This window comes from Muscardinus avellanarius (genome assembly GCF_963383645.1).
Source record: "Muscardinus avellanarius genome assembly, chromosome: 10".
In the NCBI taxonomy this organism is placed as follows: Eukaryota; Metazoa; Chordata; class Mammalia; order Rodentia; family Gliridae; genus Muscardinus; species Muscardinus avellanarius.
This window is the reverse complement of record NC_137796.1, coordinates 105,155,836-105,178,312: the sequence shown is the minus strand read 5'-3', so window position 1 is coordinate 105,178,312 and position 22,477 is coordinate 105,155,836. Positions and strand designations below refer to the sequence as shown.

The 22,477-nt window shown below is 44.2% G+C and overlaps 1 protein-coding gene across 1 annotated transcript in view; it reads right to left on the bottom strand.

The window, feature by feature from the left end:
* Positions 1-22,477, bottom strand: part of GRIN2A (glutamate ionotropic receptor NMDA type subunit 2A) — a gene marked incomplete at both ends in the record, with an annotated part of 411,861 nt that overhangs the window by 20,292 nt on the left and 369,092 nt on the right. Inside the window, one exon of the mRNA XM_080704218.1 lies at positions 15,306-15,493. Coding sequence (XP_080560344.1) covers positions 15,306-15,493 — 188 coding nt within the window. The remainder of the gene's footprint in view (positions 1-15,305; positions 15,494-22,477) is intronic.

The window sequence follows — 22,477 nt, the reverse complement described above, 5'->3', positions numbered from 1 at the left end:
AGAAGAGAGAACTCTCAGAGACAGGAGGAGCCACATGTGCTGTGTGTAGAAGAAAGCTGGCTGTACTTCTGAAAACCGGTGGCCAGTCTACTAAAACTAAATATATGCACCCTCTATAAGCTAACAATTTCATTCCTAGGTCAAATGAGTGACTGTGGGAACAAAAATGTATAAGAATGTTCAAAAGAGACAAACTAGTGGTCATTCAAATGCCCATCAACAACAGAATGGCTAAATTGTGGCACATTTGTACAATGTGATACAATACAACAAGGAAATAATAAGTTACGATTACGGACTATAACATCAACATCATAAAAGACATCAGTGAGCCGGGCGTGGTGGCGCACACTTGTAATCCCAGCATTCGGGAGGCTGAGACAGGAGGATCCGGGTTCAAGGACAGCCTCAGGTACTTAGTGAAGCCCTCTGCAACTCAGTGAGACTATCTCAAAATAAAGAATAAAAAATAATAAAAGGTAAGGCCAGGGGTATAGCTTGGAGGTAGAATGCCCCTGGGTTCCATCCCCAGTACCGCAATAAATAAGTAAAAGATATTTAGTGAAAAGATTATTCTTTCCTTCACCAAATGTTCTTGGAAACCTTGTCAAAAATAACTTGACCATATATGGGAGAATTTATTCCTAGGCATTTTATCTTACTCCACTGGCTTATATATCTGCCTTTACAGCAGTACTACACTGTTTCAATTACTGTAGCTTTATGAGGTTTGAAATCAGAAAATGTACATCTTCTAGCTTTGTTCTTTTTTGAGATTGTTTTGGGTATTTAGACTTCATATTTCATGTTAGGATAGATTTTTTTCTGAAAAATAAATAAATGTATGATAGTTTCACCTTAAAATACAAAGAAAAAAATATCCTCTGGTAAGAAAGAAAGCAAAAAGAAATATTGAAATGTTATCTCTAAGTGCTCAAAAGCTTGATATCAGACAAATGAATCTGTTATGTGAGATTATCATTGTTAATTTTGGATAAATTGCTATAATACTAGATGTCAACCACTAAGCCAAGCATGGGAAGGAGGGATGGGATGGGAATGGGATGGGGATTGGGTAGGGCGTTGTGTGCGTGTATGTCTTCACAAGTTTTTTTTTTTATCCCATTATGATGTATGAATACAATGCACCAAAAAAGTTAAATAAATAAATAATAAAAAATAAAATAAGTAAAAGACATGAATGAGTATTTGTGGTATGATTCCACCACTTATTTGAAGTCCAAAAGGAGGCTGAATCAACCTGTGATCGTGGAGGGCAGAGTAGTGGCGACTGTAGAGGAAGGGTGGCAGGCAGGGTCATGAGGGGCTTTCTGAGCTCACGTTCTGTACCCGTACCTGGGTGGCATTTGCACAGCGCTACAAAAATTAACTAGGTGTTATGACTGTATGCAAGTTAATTAAAAAGAGGGAGGATGATGGGGACTGAGCCTATATTGATTGTTAATAAGAGCTATATTAATTGCTAATAAGAATAAGCTTTCATACTTAGGCATAAAAAGGCTAAAAATTCCCCAAGGACATGGGAGGATGATACAGGCCTTCTCCAACAAGTGCATACACCATGTGACCCCTGACAGTGTTAACCAAGTAACACATCTCGGTCATAACAAAGGCTTGCACCACGGAGATACAGGGTGGGCCTGCACCTCCATCAGGTCAGGAGGAGGTAAAAAGACTATGGGTTAAGCAGGATGGGAGACAATGAGTCCTTACAAAAACTGTTCTGTTTCACATCCCAGTGTCGTACTTTCAAGGCACTTCACTGCATCCTGCTCTGACACAGTGCTTTGATGGTCTGTCCCTTCTTTCTACCTTTATAATAAAAAAATTGCCTAAGTTTGGAAAAAAATAAATTGAAAGCAATTGTGCTAGGTAGTAGACTGGGGTAATTTTCATATGTATATTATGTGTATGTATGTTTGTATATAGATATACATATGCATACACATATACATACATTGCTTTTCTTGTCTTTCATAAAAATGTTCATCTCTCTCTCTATATATATATGTCTATATCGCTTTTCCAAATAAAAATGTTTAAGCAATGTGGCAAGAGAGGGATTTGGGACCACTGCTATCCTCCCTGCAAACCTGTCATGAGCCGTGTGGCGTCACTATCTGACTGACCAGCAGACCATCTTGCACCCCACTTCCCGTTTGGTGGTTCCCTTGACATCTGACCTTCCCTGGCGAAGGCAGCTGCTTGGCAGGCTGAGTCCCACACCCCACCCGCTGACCTTGTTAGGACCCTGGTGTCAGGCTGATCATCAACGCGATGGCTCCAACTCTCAACAGGCCTGTTGGGAAATTTTCCAGGAACTTGCACAGATGAAAACCTTCTGAGCTTTAACACTGAGAGAGAGTCAATGGTTCCCTGGGATATTTATGGATTTTATCTGTTTCTTAAGTAAGTACTGTTCCATTATTATTCCAAATATGTCTCTAGTTAAAATTAGGAGAGAGATAAACAAGTCTGATTTTTATGGCGCCATCTGGTCACAGGCCAACAAAGAAGCAGTTAAGCCCTTTATTGCTAATCTATGCTGAGGACTGACACATTTTCTTCTTTGAAAACATGGCATTTCTGAATGAATCGTTTGCCCTGGACATGATTTTCAGGTCATAGGAAAGTCAAAGGCACTTAGTTGCTGGGGCATTAGACAGCCATTAGTCATCAACCCCTTTGGGTATCTATCACCAAAGCTGCTGTTTTTGTGTATAAATGAGGTTTGTGTGCGTGCAAAAGTCATCCTCACAGAGCAAAAGCAATAATTAAAATCCCCATAGAAAATCAAACTTAGCGCACCGTCGATAATGATCTCGGGCCAGACTTCTCTGGTGGATTCCAATGAATCCTCAACCACATGCGCAAAGAATCAGAAGTACCAGCACATGTGAAATCTGGACCCGGGTCTGACTTAACCCACAGAACCACTGGCCCAGGCCCTGCCCAGACGTGGAGCTTCCAGTCTTGCCTGCTTTATTTTTAACCCTGTGATTACAGTTGATAAATGAAAGTGAGAGCTTTGGAAGCAATGACGACTTTCGTGTCTAGTTTGATCCTTGCTGAATGAGGAAGCTCCGACTTTGACGCCCATTTCGTTTCCTCTTCCATCCACCCTCTCCCCTCATATCTCTATGTTCCTGGGCTGGTGCTTAGAAGTTCTCGGCCATTTATTCCTCTGGTTTTCACAATTACCCAGGCCCCTGTGTAAATCCAGCAAGGAATGCTGAGAGGAAGAGGATGAGGAAAATAAGAAGCAATGATCCATCACCCAGACCCCAAATGTGTGTGATCCGTGGACCGCTGACATTTGTACCCAGCATTTGCCATTCAGAGAATCAGATGCTTCTCAGTGCAGAAGACTGTTATTCTTAAAAGTGATTCGCAAGTCTTATCGTGTATCAGAATCACCCAGAGAGAATGCAGAAAACAAAGGCCTGGAGGGGTGAAAATCAGGGGTATTTTTGACAGGCTCCCCAAGAAAGTCTACTGGACACAGGAATGTTCAAAGCATCTCTGTACTTAAAGGCAACAGAGCAAGAACATTTGATTATTTTTATATCCCAGTACCTGGAGTTTCAGTGCTGCCGTTATTCTTTGTGGAATGAATGACTGGAAGGGAGAATGAATGAAAGAAGATGTAGGGGGATAAGTTGAGGGGCTTTTGTACATGGTGCCCAGTCCCTGCTGGCTTCATTAGGAAGTTTGTGATTTATGGGGTAGCTTTGTTCAGCCCAAACTGTGATTTCTGCCTTTGAAGTCTCAATTTGATTAAAATATGTTTAGCGAGGAACAATAACTTTCTGAAATGCTGGGGATTATGCAGCTCTGAGGAGCTCTGTGGGAAACAAGCAATTCCAGGCACCAGGAAGGGTCTTTGTGAACCGGATGTGGCAGCTCTGCAAACCTGTATCAGGGCCAAACATCTGACTCCCCTTAATTACATTCTGCCCTTCTTTCATTCTTTCTCATCTCTCACTTCTGGGCCCTGGGTTTTCCCCAAGCTGCCTGGGTTGAATGATCTCAAAAATTAGTCTGGGTTTATCCCCCTGGTGCTGGGGCCTGAGGCATGAACAAGACTCCTTTGCCGTGAAAGCACGAGGTAAAAAGTGTAGGTCACTTTTTCTCCCACCTTCAACCTCTGTCAGCAAGTTGTCACCTGCAACCAATATTGCTTGCTCCATCAGTAAAAGAGGATAGAACCCCGGATGCTACCACATCCATGTTTAAATTACAGCTCTGCCCTTTTACAGATGAAAAAAACAAAACCCTGCCTTATGAGATGTCTATGAGGGATATAGCAGCTACAAAGATGCACTATTGCATGACAGCTGAAGCAAAGATCCCAGGGCCCTCTGGCACATGCACCAGTCTCAGATCTGCCATTATTAGCTGGGTGAGCTTGGACACCTTATTTAACCTACCTCTGGCTCACTTTTCTCATCTGCAATTGTAACTCAAGCCATTCAGTCATTATGAGGATGAAACAAAATTAATACATATGAAGATATAGCTGGCTCTGTGACACACAGTTGCCCCTCTATAAGCATTACTTGTTACAAATATGTTCACAGATAATAAGGATCACGGTTGCTGGTGAGCTAGCTCCATTTAGAGGAATGGAAAACATCCCCAAAGCAGGATCTCAGATTCTCTGTCTTCTCCCCCCAAACCCTACCCCAGCTTCACTTTTGCATTTCTCTCTAAATGGGCCAGGCTGCTGATTGCAGTCAGGGTGTTGCTGAGTCACCCAAGGACATGGGGACCTATGTCAGGAAGCTCTGCTGGCAGGGAAAGCCAGCAGGGGCAAATGAGACACCTCCCAGGCGGGAGGGAATGAGCCCTGGGCTGCGACTTGCACCGCCAGCCTGGGCGTGGACGATCTGAGAAGCCTTCAGTCTCATCTGCAATGTGGCTAGTTGGCCAGCTGAGCAGACCCAGCCTGCTCTGTGGGTGCCCCAGCTAAACTGGTCACTTAGCAAACATTTCCCTAACTGTCCTCTCCCACGGCTTCCTTTCTTTGCCTTGCCTCTCAATTTCTTTTCTCCTTCTTGCCTACCTCTTCCTCTTTCTTCACTTTGATTGTGTTCTGCTATCTTTTATCTTCTCTGCCCCCTATCACTTTTCCTTCCTCTTCCTTCCTTTTTCCTCACATGTCTGTTCCTCTTCCCCTCTCCTAGTGCCCTTGCCTTCTTCTGTTCCTCTTCCCTTAGGAGAACTTGTCGCATCTATTCGTCCCCCTTAAGAGAAGTGGATGACCTACAGTTTCCAGTCTTCTCTGCCCTTTTTATCTTTCTCCAAACAGTCTAGACCAGGGGTCTGCAGATTTCCCCTGAAAAGGACCAAAGAGCAAATATTTGGGTCCTTGAAGGGCTCACACTTTCTGTCACGGCCACTCCCTGCTGTAGTGTGAACGCAGCCAGAGACAATACTAAACGGATGGATGTGCCTAGGTTCCACTGAGCCTTCCTTTTCAAGAGCGGGCAGTGACTGGACTTGGCTGTGGGTGTTTCCTAACCCTGCAGAAAAGACTTTTTCCTGTTTACTTCTTGATTACAACCCAGCAGAATGAAAACACATTTAGGTGTGGCGTCCCTAATTTCTAGCCCCACAGGTACAATCCCTAGCCCCTTTGTCCCAGGTTCATGATTAAAGAGACTGAATCCTACAGCCCAGAACACGGCCTTAATCTCAGGGAAGAACCACGAAACTTCTGGATCTTTGCCTCTAGTTAGAGAATATAGAAAACAAGTCCCGGTTAATACAATATATAAAATATACACATGTGTGTGTGTGCACATGTGCAAGCTTATGTGCATGCACACATACATGTTCCAAGAAACTAACAAGGAAACATCTGAGTGTTTAAATTCTTAGGAGGTACAAGACTAAATTCAGCAGAGAATATAGTGGGGACTCCATATTACTCTACTTTTTTGGTTGGCTGAACCAAAATGCCCGGCAAGAACAACGTAAGGTTTATCTGGATCACAGGTTAAGAGGCTCAGTCCATGGATGGCCTGCAACAAAGGAGAAACATCAAGGTAGCAGAGAATGATGCAGAAGTGGAGCTCAACGTATGGCAGCCAGAAGCAGAGAGAGAAAGAGAGAAGCAGCCAGGGACAGATCTAGTTTTCAAGGCCATACCCGCAGTGATACACGTCCTCCAGTCCTGCCCCACCTCTGAACCTTGTAGCCCAGGAGACCAGGCCTCGACACATGGGCTTTGGGGGGGACAGTCCAGAGAAAAACCATAACAAATTCAAGACAGTTTGGTCAAAGAGCCAGCTGCAACTGAACCACAGACGTCCCTCCTCTTTGCTGGGCTTTTAGAGTCCTCTGGTCATGCTGACGATGTTGCAGGAACAGAATGACAGCAGCAAAGTGGAGCAAACATCGACAGTAGAGCCGTACAGTTTTTATTTTACAAGCTCTTCCAGTGAAAAGAGATCTGGGTTGGAGCCTGGGAGAGGTCTACACAGTGGTCAGAGAGTAAGATGACGTGAACAAGATAGGTTTGTCCAAAAAAGATAGGTTTGTCCAAAAAAAAAAAAAAAGGTAAACCAGGAGTGTGTGCTGAGGACATCCTGGGTATGGAACCTGACTGTTGCTTCCATGAACAAGATGCTGTTGAGAAGAGGAAGACACACGTTCTGCGCCATCTCTTCTGTCCTACTCTGCTGTGCTCTGGGAGGTGGCGGAGCTTGTTCTACTGGAGGTGTGGTCCCTTGGATTGGGCTTCTGACCCCTGGGGTTGCATAGACCCCATTTTGCCCTCCTTACCCTTGGCTCTAGCCAGAGGTCATTCTCCCCCACAGAAAAGGCCACAGGACCATCTCATGTTTGTTGGTCCTTCTTTGGCTACACCATCCGGGCTTTAGCACCACCTCTGCCAACCTTTCACCGTATAACCTTGGCGAGGCTGTGGCCACCCTGTCTGGGCTCCCGTTTCCCTGTTAATGGACTGGGTAGCACTTTATGATCTTACTCCAGTTTTAAAAGCCAGAGCATATATCATCTTGGTGCCTCTACCCATTCCAGAGGATTAGGTTGAAAAGATTAAGCAAAATGAGGTGATTCGATAACAACAATACATAAATTAGACAATGAAGGAGTTTCCCTCTGTCTTGCAGTGAAGATGGGGGTTTGGGAAGACTGTAAGATTGGATGATGGGTTAGTGATTACCTCCTTGCATATCTTTCCCTACAGGCACCTAATGTCTTTTATTTTCTTTGCAGTACTGGGGATTGAACCCAGCGGCATTCTACCTCTGAGTTATACCCCCAGCCCTATTTTTTGTCCTTTATTTTGAAACAGTGTCTCACTAAGTTGTGGAGAACCTCACTAAGCAGCTGAGGCTGGCTGTGAACCTGCGATCCTCCTGTACTGGATGATAAGCACGTGCCACCACACCCAGCTTCTAATGTTCTTTAATGAAACAATACCCTTTTCTTTTTTGCTTTTTTTTTTTTTTTGGTGGTACTGGGGTTCCTGGAAGCCCTTCTACCTCCGGGCTACACTCCCAGACCTCTTTTTACATTTTATATTTGGAAACAGGGTCTCCTAAGCCAGCGCGCGCGGCTGGCTTCGAACCTGCGCGATCCTCCTGTCTCTGCCTCCCAAGCGCGGGGATTACAAGCGTGCGCCACCACGCCCGGCAACAATACCCTTTTCATCAGAGAAAGTCTCTAGCAGATTGAGTCCTGCAATTCATGGAGTAAGTGTCTGACTACCATGCAGACCTCTCCCAAGCTCTGAACCCCCAGATCCTTTCCCCTAGGAAGAACCTGTGAAATAAACTATATATTTGCAGTACTGTCAAATCAGTCATTCATGTACTTATTCACTGAGTGCCTTGGAGTATCTGCAGTGCTGTGTGCTGAGCTCAGTTGTGAGTCTTGGGAGAATGAAAGGGAAGGGTACATGAACCGTGTCCTCCCTCGAGGGGTTTAGAATGCAGTGCAAGTCAATGGCCAGGGGACACGGAGAGACCCAAGACAAACAGGATGTGAAAGCGTTCCAGGCACCGGGCTAATTTCTTAAAGCGAAAGCACTTTACTTGTTTAATGTAGGCACTGATGGTCATAAACTTCCTTCTTAGAGCCACTATTAATCTATCCCATGGGTTGTGATACATTATGTTTCCCTTTTCAATTGCCTCAAGGGATTTTTTTTTAATTTCCTCTTCAGTTTCTCATTGATCCATTGATTGGGCTAGTGTCTTTGTTTGTTATCCTATTTAATCTTCAAACAACTTCAACATAAAGAGGAAGAAATTGATAGAGAAATGAATTTGCCCGGGGTTGTACTGCTAGGAGATTGTGGGGCTTCATATTACCACTTTTACTTTGCTTGCTTGGCTAAATGCTGCAAGGATGCTGACAGCTGAGAGCTTGGGGTTACGGGGAGAGTAGCTTAGAGGTCTTCAAAGGAGTTGCCATGGGGAAAATGAGGGCTGAAGGATGTGTTGGATTCACACCAGGAGATGAAGTTAAGAGAAGAAGTCAGAAGGAATGAGGCTGCGTCAAAGATTCTATGCTTACCTAAAAAGTGCAAGGGCTAGAATTTTAGATGTTGCAGTTGAGTAGAAAAAATAATGTAGAGGAGGGGGCATTCAAGAATTTCCTCAACCACACTGCCATGTCATTTCCAACCCATCCCTCAGGAGACAACCTGCAGAGACCTCTCAGGTGACCTGGTTTTCAGGATGGAGGCATGTGGGCATCACCAACCAAGCTGTGGGGCAGGCAGTCCGGCTCTCCTCACCAGGAGGACATCATTCCAAAGATATTAAACTTGCAAGTTGGACAAGGGCAGTGTTGAGGATATTAGCAACTCATCCAGCAGCCCAGAGCAATTTATGAAAATCCTAATTAGATACACAAAGAACCTCTGCAATCACACAAACACTCTGGACTCCAGCTGGCACCACGGAGTCCCTCGCTGTCGAAAGCCATCCTGAACTTCAGTGCAGGAGCAGCTGACACAAAAGGAATCAGACGTCAGCGCTGACCCGTCAGGAGGCAGAAAGGGCTGCGCCACTGACTCCCCTCCCCGGATCCCTTACCCCGAGACGTGAGGGCATCACTGTCCTGGGTGAGTGTTCTCCACAGCTCTAGAGCAAACTACAGCAAGGCTGCTCATTAATAAAGAGCAGAGCATGTGGTCCTGTCCAGTCCATTAATGATCTGGGTGAATCTTGAAAAGAACTGCTGGCCAAAGTGGAGTGCAAAGGGGACAGAAGGAACCCGGTGTGCCCATCCAACATATGGCATCTTTCAACATCTCACATTTGATGATGATCATACATGCTCAAGGGTGATATAACTGGGACCACTAACAAGCTTCAAAACCGGGAGAGTCTCAGAAGAACTGGTTGAGTTAGCCACCCTATTAGTATAATACTAACACAAGAGGTACATGTTATATCTTTCAAATATTTCACATAATATATATGTATATGTGTGTGTGAATCTTATATTACACACAAATATTTCACATAATATATATTATTATGAGTGTTCTATATCACCCAGATGTGATATAAGTACAGTGGAATATATGATGTAAATAATTTAGAGAAATATATAATAATATGCTAATATGTTAAATATGTTAAAATATATTAATATGTTAATATAATGAAGAGTCTTTTAGCTTCATTTGCTCAATTAACTCAGATTAGACTAGATGCCAGAGACAAGTAATATATTTCTGAGTTTAAAACTAAATCCATGCCATGAAAATTGAGCACAGTACAAAGAAGAAAAGAAGCTAAATGCTTTATTTGTTTTTGGTACTGGGGATTTAGCCCAGCGGCATGCTACTACTGAGCTACACCATCGACCTATTTTATTTTGAAATAAGGTCTTGCTAAGTTAGAGGCTGACCTCAAACTTGCCATCTTCCTATCTCAGCCTCCCAAGTACTGGGCAAATGCTTCTTAATACTTAAATTACTTACTGCTTGAGTGACTTAGCTACTTGAGACCAGTTTAATAGAAAGATTATCGGAATTGAAATCAGATGAACATGGATCCATTTTATATCTCTGTAAATCTACCCATTTTTGTCCATAGACTATCTATATCGCCTGGGAGATCATTAGAAATGTAAAATCTCTCTCTTTTTTTAACATGGTAATTATATGGTTTATTTTATGCTTTTTGTATTACTTTTCAAATTTATGCATAAATAGTAAAGCTGATGAGGAAATTTATGAGGCTATATGAATCAAACTACACAACCACAGTAGAGATAAAAAGTACTTAATATGTGTAAATTTTGTAAACATTTGGAGTGATTCTTTAATTATGTTGTATTTACATTCTTTTTTTTAATTTAGTAGGATATTGATAGAGCTACCACATACTATTTTTATTTAAGATGTTTTATTTGCTAAAAAAGATTCTGAACTTTTCTGAATCTTATAAACAGATATATTATTTCTTAAAAATAATATTAATTTAATATATTAAAAATAAATGTAGAATCTCAAGCTTGACTCCAGACCTGCTGAAACAAACAATCTTTGTTTTAGGCACACTCTCCAGGGGGTTCCTGTTGATGGAAGTTTGAGAAGCTCTGCTGTGGCCCATTTAACCAACTTGAGCCTTCTTTTCCTACTCCACAGAATGGAGACCAGGAGCTCTCGTCCAGAATGGTGTATGAGGAGTTCCTGGGATAGCAGTTGTGATGTGCTTGGCAGGGGGCTAGATCACAGAGTAGGGACCAAAAATAATTCTCCCTTTTTCTCAGCATCACTTGCTTCTGAATAATCACAAGATCTCTTTCCTCTTGATGTCTTTTTGCTGCCCATGGATGTACACCAGAAGGGTTCTGGCCTCTCTGATTTTCTTTCTGCCTCTTCAAATCCCAGAATCACATTAAAAATCACAAAACCCATGAGGCAGATGTGCCCTAAGAGATCCCTTGTTCACCTACGCTTTGAAGCCCAAAATGTCACTCTGTAAGTCTCACGTTCACTCGGTCTTTGTGTGGTCGCCTGTGTCAACTTTCAGGTGCCAGGGGGAGAGTAGATACCCAGTAGAAGTCTGCTAGTTGCTGGGTAGGCAAACCACCAAGGCTTCCGTGAACTCTGGCCCATTGCGTTCTTTATCTAAGTTTCACTACAAACATTTTCTTTGTGAATCATTCTGTTTGTTCATTTACCAGTAAGAAAAGAAATGCTAGAGTTTCTCATAAATCTGTTTGATGACCCTTTTAGCTACCCAAGACACCTATGGGGAAAAATAAAAGGTGTGTGTGTTTACATATATGGACTTTTATGGGGATTTATATTAATTCATTTGTAGGAGTTGTTATAAATATGTTTCTATTTTAGAGTTATGTTTTTAAGTTCAGCCATACAACCAGCTGAACTGTTAGTTTCTTGAATAAAACACAAAAAGACTATGACATCTCCTTTTGGGATATCAATACCCAAGAAGGTAACTGCTCCTCAGTATATGCTGGGAACTGATGCTGGTTGATCCTGAAAGGTACTTGTGAGCACTACGACTAAACTACTAAACACCAAAGATTCCATGATGCACGCCTCTATTTTGTAAAGGGCACAGACAAACTAGACAGGAAAAGAAAACCAAGGTCTTCTTGGGATTTTGTGTATTCCTCCAGATAGATTAGTATTCCTCTTCCTAAGGAAATACCTGGTAGGCTTCAAGAAAGAGGTTACCAGAACAACCCAGTATCCATGTGAAGGTTATATTTACACTTTTATTTTATACTTTTGACACTCATTAGGCTCATAATCGTCCACTGAAGCTACTCTATAACAAGAGATAAACACTCCATTCTAAAGGATGAATAATAATTAGGTACTGCTTGGCACTGTGCTCTTTACCGGTCTAATTTTAGAGCATAATTAATCCTGCTGAAGTTGCATAAGATAAGTGAAATATTTATGCAGCTGTGTTAATTCATGTATTTACTCCTAGAGAGACATTCAGAATTGGACATGGCTTTCCGGGAAGATTATCTTAAGACGTCCCCTGGTGCAACGTCGTTTTCTCTTCCTGTCTTTGCCTCCAGATGGCCTCTAAAGATGAAGCTGAGAAGACACATTTCCCAACCCCAGCAGTATGACCAGGAAAGCAATGAGCCAGGACACAAAATATCAATGAGAACTTAGATGCTCTGTAAGTAAGCATTTGTACTGCAAAGAAGACTTTTTCTGCTCAGCACTGCAAAGTTTGTTTCGGCATATAGCTTTATTGACAGTGCAAAGCTACATAGGCTGTGCTAAATATGAGAGTTGTGTGTGAACATTGATGGTGTTGGTGAGGAGAAGGAAGAGGATGGTGATGATGCACATGATGGTGTTGGTGCTAAGGATGGTGATGATGATGATGGTGACGGTGATGATAGTAATGGTGATGACGATGCTAGTGATGGTGGTGATGGTGCTGATACTGAGGATGGTGATGAGGAGGAGGAGGATAGTGTTGCTGAGGATGTGATGATGATGATGGTGGTGGTGGAGATGGTGATCGTTATGATGATGGTGATGATGATGCTGATGACAATGATGATGATGATGGTGAGGATGGTAATGGTGATGATGATGGTGATGATGGTGATGATGGTGATGATGATGATGGTGATGATGGTGATGGTGATGATGGTGATGGTGATCATGGTGATGATGAGGATAGTGATGAAGATGATGGTGATAATGATAGTGGTGGTGGTGACGATGGTAGTGATAATTATGGTAGTAGTGATGATGAATATGATAGTATACACTGATGGACCTATGTTGCAGATACCATGCAAAGCTCAGCTTTTTATGTGTTCTCCCATTTCATCCCCACCCAATCTTACCTAGCACATCCATCTGTATACATTCACAAATGAGTAAACTGAGGCTAAGGCAGACTGTCCCTTGCAAAGATGTTTTGGTAAATCAGACAGACACAGATATGGTTTCAATATGCATGCAGTTACTCCTTCCTAAGGGTCTATAAATCTTGAGGGTCTTATTAGTCAACTTTGATAGACATCTTAGAAAATTAAATGAAGCAGGAATGCTACCTAGTTGACCTCTTTTCAAAATAAGGTCCCTGAAGTAAAGACATTGCCACTTATTATCATGGTGACTTATGACTCCCCCCATGCTTCCATTTCCTCCTCTATAAAATGGGAATCGCTTCTTCACTAAATGTGTTAGCAGTTTACTATCAGTGCCACAAGTGTGTCAGCCTCTGTGGTCAGAGCTACAGTTAGGGCAGATACCAGCACAGTTAAAAGTTCCCTGTGAAACAAATGGCACTTGGACACCAACCATTCATCCATGCATGTATTTATTCACCCAAACCTTCCTTGACCAATTATGTGTGCTGAACAGTTCAGCCCACAGAGAGGTGCTTGGGATCCTCTGCAGTCTATGGAACAATTGGCCCGAGATCCTCTGTGCCTTCTCAGTGTCTACGCCTCTGTTTCATAAAGATGCAAACCTCTTCCATAAAGGGGTCCGCTTCCAAGTTCTTCACTGTGGGCATAAGCATCTGACTTGCTTTGGATAGGAGGACATTAGCAGATAGGAACGTGACTGAGCAGAGATTTGAAATGTATATATACCCTTGGCTATTCTTTCTGTGCTTCTGACATAACTGCAAGAAGAGCTTCCACCAGGTAACCATTCCAGGTCAGCCTGAGACCCGGAACAAACATGCCTGGGGAAGAGGTCACGTGGTGGACATCTTGCCTCCGGGATTAGAGCTGCCAAGCTCACTCAATTTGCACTCTAGTAAATGCTTATTGTTGGCTGCCTCTAAGATTTCACAGCAACCACTGACCAGGACAGTCACAAGGCACTATTACACAGCAGAGAACATGACCAGCGACCCAAGGAAGGAACAAATTCCCCATAGGGAATTCCAGGGATCTGGTATTTGAGAGTTAAGCATAAAATACACTTAGAATGTTGGATGTCAGTATGAGAATCCATGGTTTAATTCTGGGAGTAGAGAGGAGGAGGGGAAAACTGCAAGAAATTCAGCCTTCCATCAAATGCACACCAACCCCATGCACTGACCTCTGTCTACTTCCATACTGTGACGCATTGTAGTACTTGCTGGATTGCCCTCTCTCGATTCTAGACAACCACGGTGTATTCTGCAATCATCTCTAAATACAGCTTGCACCTGTTTCTGGATGGGCTTCTGCCCTTTGCCCTGGGCTTTCATATCCTCCTGATACTGAGCACTTTTCTGGTGCTAACCTTTCTCAGTGTTGACTTTGCTTTTCCTATCTCAGTGTTAGCAATTCAGAAAGGAGCTGTGGGGCACCTGGCAGGTCTCTGAAAGCCAGAGGGGAGAGTCTTCTGTGAAATTACCAGGTGGGAAGTAGAGAAGGACAGAGAGAGGGAAATGTTTCTGCAGACACGGTTGGCTCAGCGGGTTGCACAGGTCCATAGGCATCAGGATCCCACTAGACTGGCAGCCATGCCAGGCAGCGAAGGGGTAGCTATGGAGAAAGCCCACAAAACTTCTGCCCACTTCGCTTTTCCTGGAGTTGCCTTCTGCTTCCTTTCTCTATTATCAGGAGAGCCACCATGTTAGAAAAATAGGACTCTAGCCACTGGTCACTCTCAGTGGTTTTAGAAAGGAGCCTTTGACCTCAAATTCATGAGAAATTCTTTCTTTGGAACTCAGATTTTGAAATTGTTATGTAATCCTCCAGAGCAGCATTTCTCAATCCCAGTACTACCTACAACTGCGGTCACATAATTCTATGTTTTGGGATGTAAGAGGCTGGCCTGGGCATTGTAATATGTTTGCCAACATCCTTCATCCCTAGCCTCTGTCTGATAAATACTAATAGCAGGCAGCCTCCTCCCAGTTATGACCCTGGAAAATGTCTCCAGCCATAGCCAAATGTCCCCCAGGTGACAAAACTACCCCCTCTGCCATTGAGAACCATCTCTCTGGAGAAAGGACACATGAATTCTCACTGTTAAGGTACCAGGATTACCCTGGTTCTGCTTCTCTCTAAACTTATTTGTTCAACTCTTCTTTCCTAAATTTGCTGAAAGAGATGCTTCTGCATCCTTAAAATAATTTCCTTTTGAAGTTCGTTAACTAGAATTGGTTTCCATTTTAAGCAACCTCAGGAACCATGCATCATGTGATAGGCACTTTGAATAGATACTTTTCAGTGAGTAAATCCACTGCACAGAAATCTACCGCAGAGCCAATTAAAAACAGTACAAGGGTCTCAAGTCCCCCCCCACAACAGGGGGCCTTCTGGGGTCTTACCATCACCCACAAACTGGAGCAGAGCCAGGTCGATCTGCCTCTTCCAAGGGGAGCCCTTCTGGAGGGCGATTCCATAGCCAGTGGTGGCAAAGATGTACCCACTGCCGATGGTCACCAGCTTGCAGCCTTCGTCCCTCCCAGCCTTGTAATTCAAGACTGCAGCATCATAGATGAAAGCGTCCAGCTTCCTGCAAAGACAAGAAACCGGGGCATCATGGGGCTATCTGGGGACCATCTCGGGGCCCTTGCTCCAGAGGCCTGATCCAGCGTCACACAGGCTGAACCTCGATGACTCACAGCTGTTCCATCTCCTTGTCATAAAGGGATCTATTTTTAATGAGGAAATAAAAGCCAGAACCTTTTCTCCCCAACTTACAAGAGGCAGCTAAATAAAGCCACGAAGAACCCGCACACCCAAGTGAGTAAACAGGCAGCTTCGCTGGTTTGCTAAGTGTTTGTCCTTAACACCTCCCAATGGTGGGGACTCGTGACCTGTTTAGAATGGCCCGCAGTGGAGCATGGCGAGGCACAGCGAGGCTGGAGGGTCTGGTGATGCGTGTGTGTGTGTGGGGGGGGGGGAGAGGAACATTTCCCCAGAGAAATACATTTGCTGTTTATTTATGCCACAGAATTATTGCATAATAAAATTTTAAAACCTGAATAATATAGAAAAGTATTAAGACTATAATTACAATTAAAATTCTATAACTAATAAAATGAATGGGTTTTTAAATGCTGTTCCTATAATCCTATAACTCAGAAGAGACAGACCTCTGCTAACAGACTTATGAGGAGCCTTCCTAGGTTTTCATGCATTTGCATTTACACACACACACACACACACACACACACACACACACACACAGAGTTTGGCAGACTTTCAACAAACACAAGATAATAAATAGTTGAGTTTTCATGGGCCATAGTCCACAGACACCTGGACCTTGGACTTCTAGCCCCTAGAACTCAAAAACAGGGAATTTCTGTTGCTCAAACCAGTCAGTTTGTTCTACTTTGTTTTAGAAGCCAAAGCAAACTAATACATAGTACTAAAGAATCTATACATGACACATAAACAAGTAAACTCGTTCTGTTCCAATACACTGTTATTTAGAAAACAGATTGATTCTTGGGCTATAGTTTGCCAACCTTTGCTTTAGTCCCCCAAACTGAATAATGTCATACAAACGACTTCACGAATTTCCTTCTTTTCTCATCTCACACAGAGTGAATATATTTCTGGGTCAATAAACATAGCACTTTTCCAACATATTTATTCTTATTACAGTATAGCCCATATGCAATAAAATTCGGAACAAATTACCACCTATGTACACATCCTTGAAATCACCCTAGATATGGAACTATTATCCCTTGTGCAGAGCTCAGCGTTCCCCCAAAGGTAAACATCATGTGATCTTGTCAATGGCACGGCTGTGCCTGACCATTCCCTGCAACCACCTAGTGAGCATGCATATCCTTTCGAAGTTTTAAAGTTATTTAACAAGGCTGAAACTGTACCCTGGAGCACAGGGATGGATGTCGCAACTCTGTAATAGGTAGAAAACTAAATCGGACATTAGTCAACTTCCTGACGTGTTCCCAACTTTATTGCCTTTCTTCCTTTAACAAGAAAACATAAAGCAGTGACGCAAAGAAAAATAAAAGTGGTTGGGAGAGGAGGGAAAATGTCGCATCCTTTCAGAGACAGCTGCCGAAGGATTCCCTGTGGGAGCAAAGCTATTTGGAAGGGTGACAGCTGCGTTCTTCATTTTCTTTTCTTTTCTTTTGTTTTGGTTTTGTGTTTGCAATGCTTAGAGGTGGGTCAAGACTACAGGACTTGTTTCACTCTATAGAAAGACTCTGAAGCTTTATCCCTAGGAGGGAGGATCAGAGATTTGGTGTTGAGCTCTCTGATCCTATGAGGGAATTAGATCAGCCAAACAACAGAAGAAATCTGGGTGTTTTCGATGGTGAAGGCAACCCACAGTTGACTAACAAAGGGGGTACCACCTTTCTGGACAGTCAGAAACTGTGGACATGTGGGATGGAGACCTATGAAAGGTAGAATGTGATTCACGTATCATGGAGGTAGGGTTGTAATGGGAGCAATGGGGGAGTAGAGAGAGAAGATTTGAGTTCTAGGTGGAGCTTGGATGATGGCCTGGTCTCTGCAAAGCCATTTCTTCCTTTAAAATGACTGGTTCCTCATCTGTGAGATGAGGTGGCCATGGTGGTGCCGCTGAGATCTTGTCCATCAGAGGCATTCTTGGATTCTGTAAGCAAAGGGCCACCTTCTGGACCATTAGGGGGGAGACTGAGACTCTGGATAACATCGGTTTCCTGAGGCCTGAAGTCCTCAGGAGAGATGAGGCCAATATGCTTGCAACGTCAGTACCTTTCATACCACAGAAGCCGTGGAGATGCTGAGCACATTGGTTTTATAAAAACTTTCGAAGTCTCAGCAAACCCTCTTATCTCAATTCCTCAAAAAATAAACACACACATATGCATGCGTGGAACCCGCAAGCATTAAGGCCATCTGTTGGTGCTTGTGGAATAATACCTTTCCTGTCGTGTTCACCCACCCCACAACTGACGCATGGCCGGGATGGAACACTAAAGACATACCTGGCAACCATATGAGAGTTGTCTAACAGCAGTTTACATTGATATTTTTAGGGACAGGCACAGATTTCTGCAAATCGGTACCATATTTCATGACAAATCTTCTGCTAAGCAACAAACAGACAGATGAGCAGAAAAAAAAAAAAAAGAATAAGGATTTCTCCAGGAACAAAGTTTGCAAAAGCATGGTACTGCCAGCTCAGAGGCAAGACAATTCATTGTGAGAGTCAGGGTTGATTTCAACGGAAGCAATTGTGCTGGGTTGGTGGGCAGACTCGTGGGGCTGCAACCACACAGAGTCACAGATGAGCTTGCCCTTCCTGTCTGCTCTGTGGTCCTGGAGCCATGTCAGAACTCAAGTCATGTTTGGACATGAAGCTGTAGGGCCAGGTGAGGCAGGCTTCACTCTAACCAGTGATCTCAGGGAACTGGGGTCTAGATACAGTGGCCACAGATACTTGCATATTTAAAAGCATCCTGAGGTATACACATTTGATGGAGATGACCAATGTTTGCATGGTGCTTTTTCTGCAGTACTGGGATGGAACCCAGGGGCATTCTACCTCTGAGTGACACACCTAGCCCTATTTATTATTCTTTATTTTGAAACAGGGTCTCACAGAGTTGCAAAGGGCCTAAGTAGCTGAGGCTGTCAGCAAAACCAGATCCTCCTGTCTCAGCCTCCCGAATGCTGGGATTACAAGTGTGCGCCACTGTGCCCACCCGACGTGCATGGTGCGTTTTTAATATACTTTCATTTGTGCATTGTAATTGCACATCACAGTGAGATTCAAAGTGATACATAAACGTATGCACACAGCACTTGGTGTCTTTCCCTCGGCATCCCACCTGCTGCCTTCCACTCCCTCCCCAAACACGTCAGTGAGAATGGTAGTGACGCCTTCATGTATGAACATAACCCTGTTTGAACTGTTCGCTCCCTCAAACTTCATTCTTTCCCTTCCCACCTCCTTTCCCTAACCCCCTCCCTGTATTCTTCTGGCCTCTGTCCTCATTCCTCTGAAGTGTTTCCTATTTTCTCTCTAGCTTTCACGTTGGAGAGAAAACATATGGTCCCTTGGCTTCCTGCGGCTGGCTGAGCTCACTTAGCATAATCTCTCGGCCCATCTATTGTCCTGCAAATGACATAATTTTGTTCTTCTTTATAAACAAAGTGCTTTATAAAAGAGTACACAGCATTTTGCATACATCACCCCACTAGGGCCTCATGACTGCCCAGTAGACAGATACTATTCTTTTCCGATGAGCTTTATACGAAGCTCTGAGAGTCTCTGGCGCTGCACTACAAAACCCTAGAGGAGAGTGTTATCCAGTGGAACTTTCTGCGGTGCTAGAAAGGCTCCACTGCCTAACATGAAGAGTGAACCTTTCAAATCTGCCTCAAACAACTGAGCAACCGAGCTGTCAACCTTATTGAGTTTCATTAATTTGGATTATGATATAACCGGTCACATGGGGTCCTACTACCGTGGACCTCACAGCCCCGGGCCTCCTGTAACAGGCAAGCGGAAGGCTGAAGGAACAGGACTCCGAGTTCCCCTTCTTGTTCTGACCCAAAAAGTTTTACTTTTGATCTGTTTCACTTGGGAAAAAAATGAACTTTGTTCCCGTTGTTAAAAAGAAAAAAATTAAAAATTGCTGACATACTAAAAAGTGAGCTTTGTACGTCAGGGACTTTGGGCCATGCAGCTGTATTTCTGAGCCTCCGTTTTCTCTCTGCAAAACAGAACAGGCATTATGAATATAGCATTGTTGTATAAGCGAGGTGGCTGGCCCATCAATGAATGCTCCCAGGACACCAACGTGTGCAATCAATTCAGAGGTCAAGGCCAAGAGGCCTTGTTTTCTACGTCTCATGCAGTAAATCCAGCCCTGAAGACTTCACATGCATCGTCACACTCCTGATTCCTTCTGAGCGTGCAAGAATGGGCGTACTCCTCACTGTGTGCTCTGCTAATTGTCTGATGGATAAACTGAGGCACTGAACATAAAACTGTCACCACCAGCCTCTCCGTACATCTAAAGCCATGTAGGCCAACGCCAAAGGCCACAGCCGTAGCCACCATGACCGAGCCGCATTATGCATTAGACTCGAGGAGTAAATGTGGGCAGCACTGTGTGCTACTTAGGAAATTCACATCAGGGACTGCAGCTGTGAATCAAGCCAAATGTTATGAAAGCAGAAGCGGGGGAGAGACAAGAGCAGCCCGAGTTTTAAGAGATTTGATGAGTTGTTCAGTTTCTGTCTCTTTCCCAACAGACACACAGCCCTGTAGGGGTGTCGAGCCACTGCTGTAAAAAACTGCTCTTGACCCCCAAACATACTACCTCTCACCTATGGGAGATGCTTAGGGAGATACTTAGGTTATAGCTTCTTTTTGTTTTTTGTGGCCCTGGGGTTCCTGGAAGCCCTTCTACCTCTGGGCTGCCTCCCAGACCTATTTTATTTTTGGAAACAGGGTCTCTTAAGCCAGCGCGGCTGGCTTCGAACCTGCGCGATCCTCTTGTCTCCGCCTCCCAAGCGCGGGCATTACAAGCGTGCGCCACCACTGGTTATAGCTTCTTGTTGAAGGCAGATGCTGAGAAAAAGGAAGAGACTGCCAGGCACGACGACACACCCTTGTCATCCCAGTACTTGAGAGGCCGAGACAGGAGTATCGTAGGTTCAAGGCCAGCCTCGGCAACTTTAGGGAGACCCTGTTTCAAAGTAAAAATAAAATAAAATAGGACTGGGGTGTAGCTTAGAGGTAGAAGGCCCCTGGGTTCAGTCCCCAGTACCACAAAAATAAATAATAAATGAAAAGTAAAAAAAGGGGGATGAAACCACCTAACACTGAAGCCCAGTTCGTACCGGAAGCATTGAAGGGATTTGAGCTGAGACTGCTGGAGAGAGGGAGAGAGAGGGATGGAGGAAGGGATTGAAAGAGAGAGAAAGATGGGGGAAGAGAGAGAAAAAGAGAGAAAGAGAAAAAGAAATGGGGAGAGAGAAAGAAAAAAGAGACGGGGGGGGAGAGAGAGAGAGAGAGAGAGAGAGAGAGAGAGAGGGAGGTAGGTAGGTGTGAGGCTGCAGCTTGGTAATTGGCAGCACTGAGCTTGGAAAAACACAGACCAAAGGCCAGCACCAGAGGGGCTGGTCTTTCAGAACTAAGCAACCAAGTGGAAGCTGAGGATGAACAGGCGGCCGCGGTTACTGTGAATCCTCTTTTCCTCGCCGTCCCAGCTAAATGCTTCTTCTCCCACTTGGAGGGTTGGGCTCAAAGGTCAGGTCTGCCTGTGCTGGGGACAGAGCCCCCGGCTGGCACCCTGCGGTCAACATCACTTTCCTGTTGCCACCTGCTGCAGAAGGGCAGCCCCCTTCTCTAATCTCTGTGACAGACTCAGGGACACCTCTGCTTCTTGACAGATGGGCAGCTGGGACAGACCTGGAGCCCAAAGGACACCCCTGCCCCGCCGGGTACAACAGAGGCGGTGTGGGTGCCGCCACCAGCATCCTCAAGAAACACACGTGACTAAAAACGAAAGTAATTCAGAATGCACGGGGGGAAGAGACCCCACCTCTGTACACTTGCAAAAGAAAGCAAATAAGGATGGATATCACAGGGAGCCTCTTGTCACTTGAACAGTTGGTTTCCTGCTGGGTTCTCTGATGATGCTGAGAGCTGCTACAGCACTCTCAAGTGTGTGGACCTGACTCACTTCAATACGTCCATCTCCCTTACCCCGTGCGATGCTGTGGAAGCCCACTCCTAGCCCCAGGACCATGGCTGACACATCGAATCCATGCATCCCCAGGGGAAGATGGTGCCCAGCATCCAGACAGGGTCTCTTTAGGGACAGGGACCTGTGCTGTCAAGAGGCCTGGCATTTTCCCAATCAGACGTTTCCGGTTTTAGCTCACCATCTTCTTATGCATGTTTTCTGATGCTCTCTGGGGGGCTCTGCACATTTAAAGGCTAATTATATAGTTAAAGTTAATTATTCATTCATTAACATTCAAGAAGTCTTTAACAAGACGTTGACTTGTTCTTGATGAATTAACCAAACCAGAGCGTGCGCGCACGAGTGCGTGCTTTAGAGGTCTAGTCTCAAGTGTTATTGAAAACAAAACATCTCTTTGATGATAACGGAATGTATTTTTTTTAGGTCACATCAAAGCCTTGCTTGGAAGAGAGTTGGATCAGCCGAGCCAGTTAGCCTGTTTGAGCCGCTGTAAGGAAACGGGTGGAGTTCAGATTCACCTTCATCAACTCCATGGACGGGGCCCAGGCAAGAGACCTCTCTGAGTTTCTTCATCTGTAAGATGGGTAAATAATTCCTCTCCTACACATCTGGCGGTTGGATGGATTAAAGTCAATTAAAGTCAAAGGGTGCTCTGTAATTGCATGTTCTAGGGAAACTCAGGGAATTGCTTAGCAGCCAAGATATAATTGTGCAGAGAGATAATGGCATGGGGACCCTTAGCAGGCACTCAGACATGCCGGCTATTGATGGCCAGGGGCATGCATAGTCCCCAGAAAGCACCA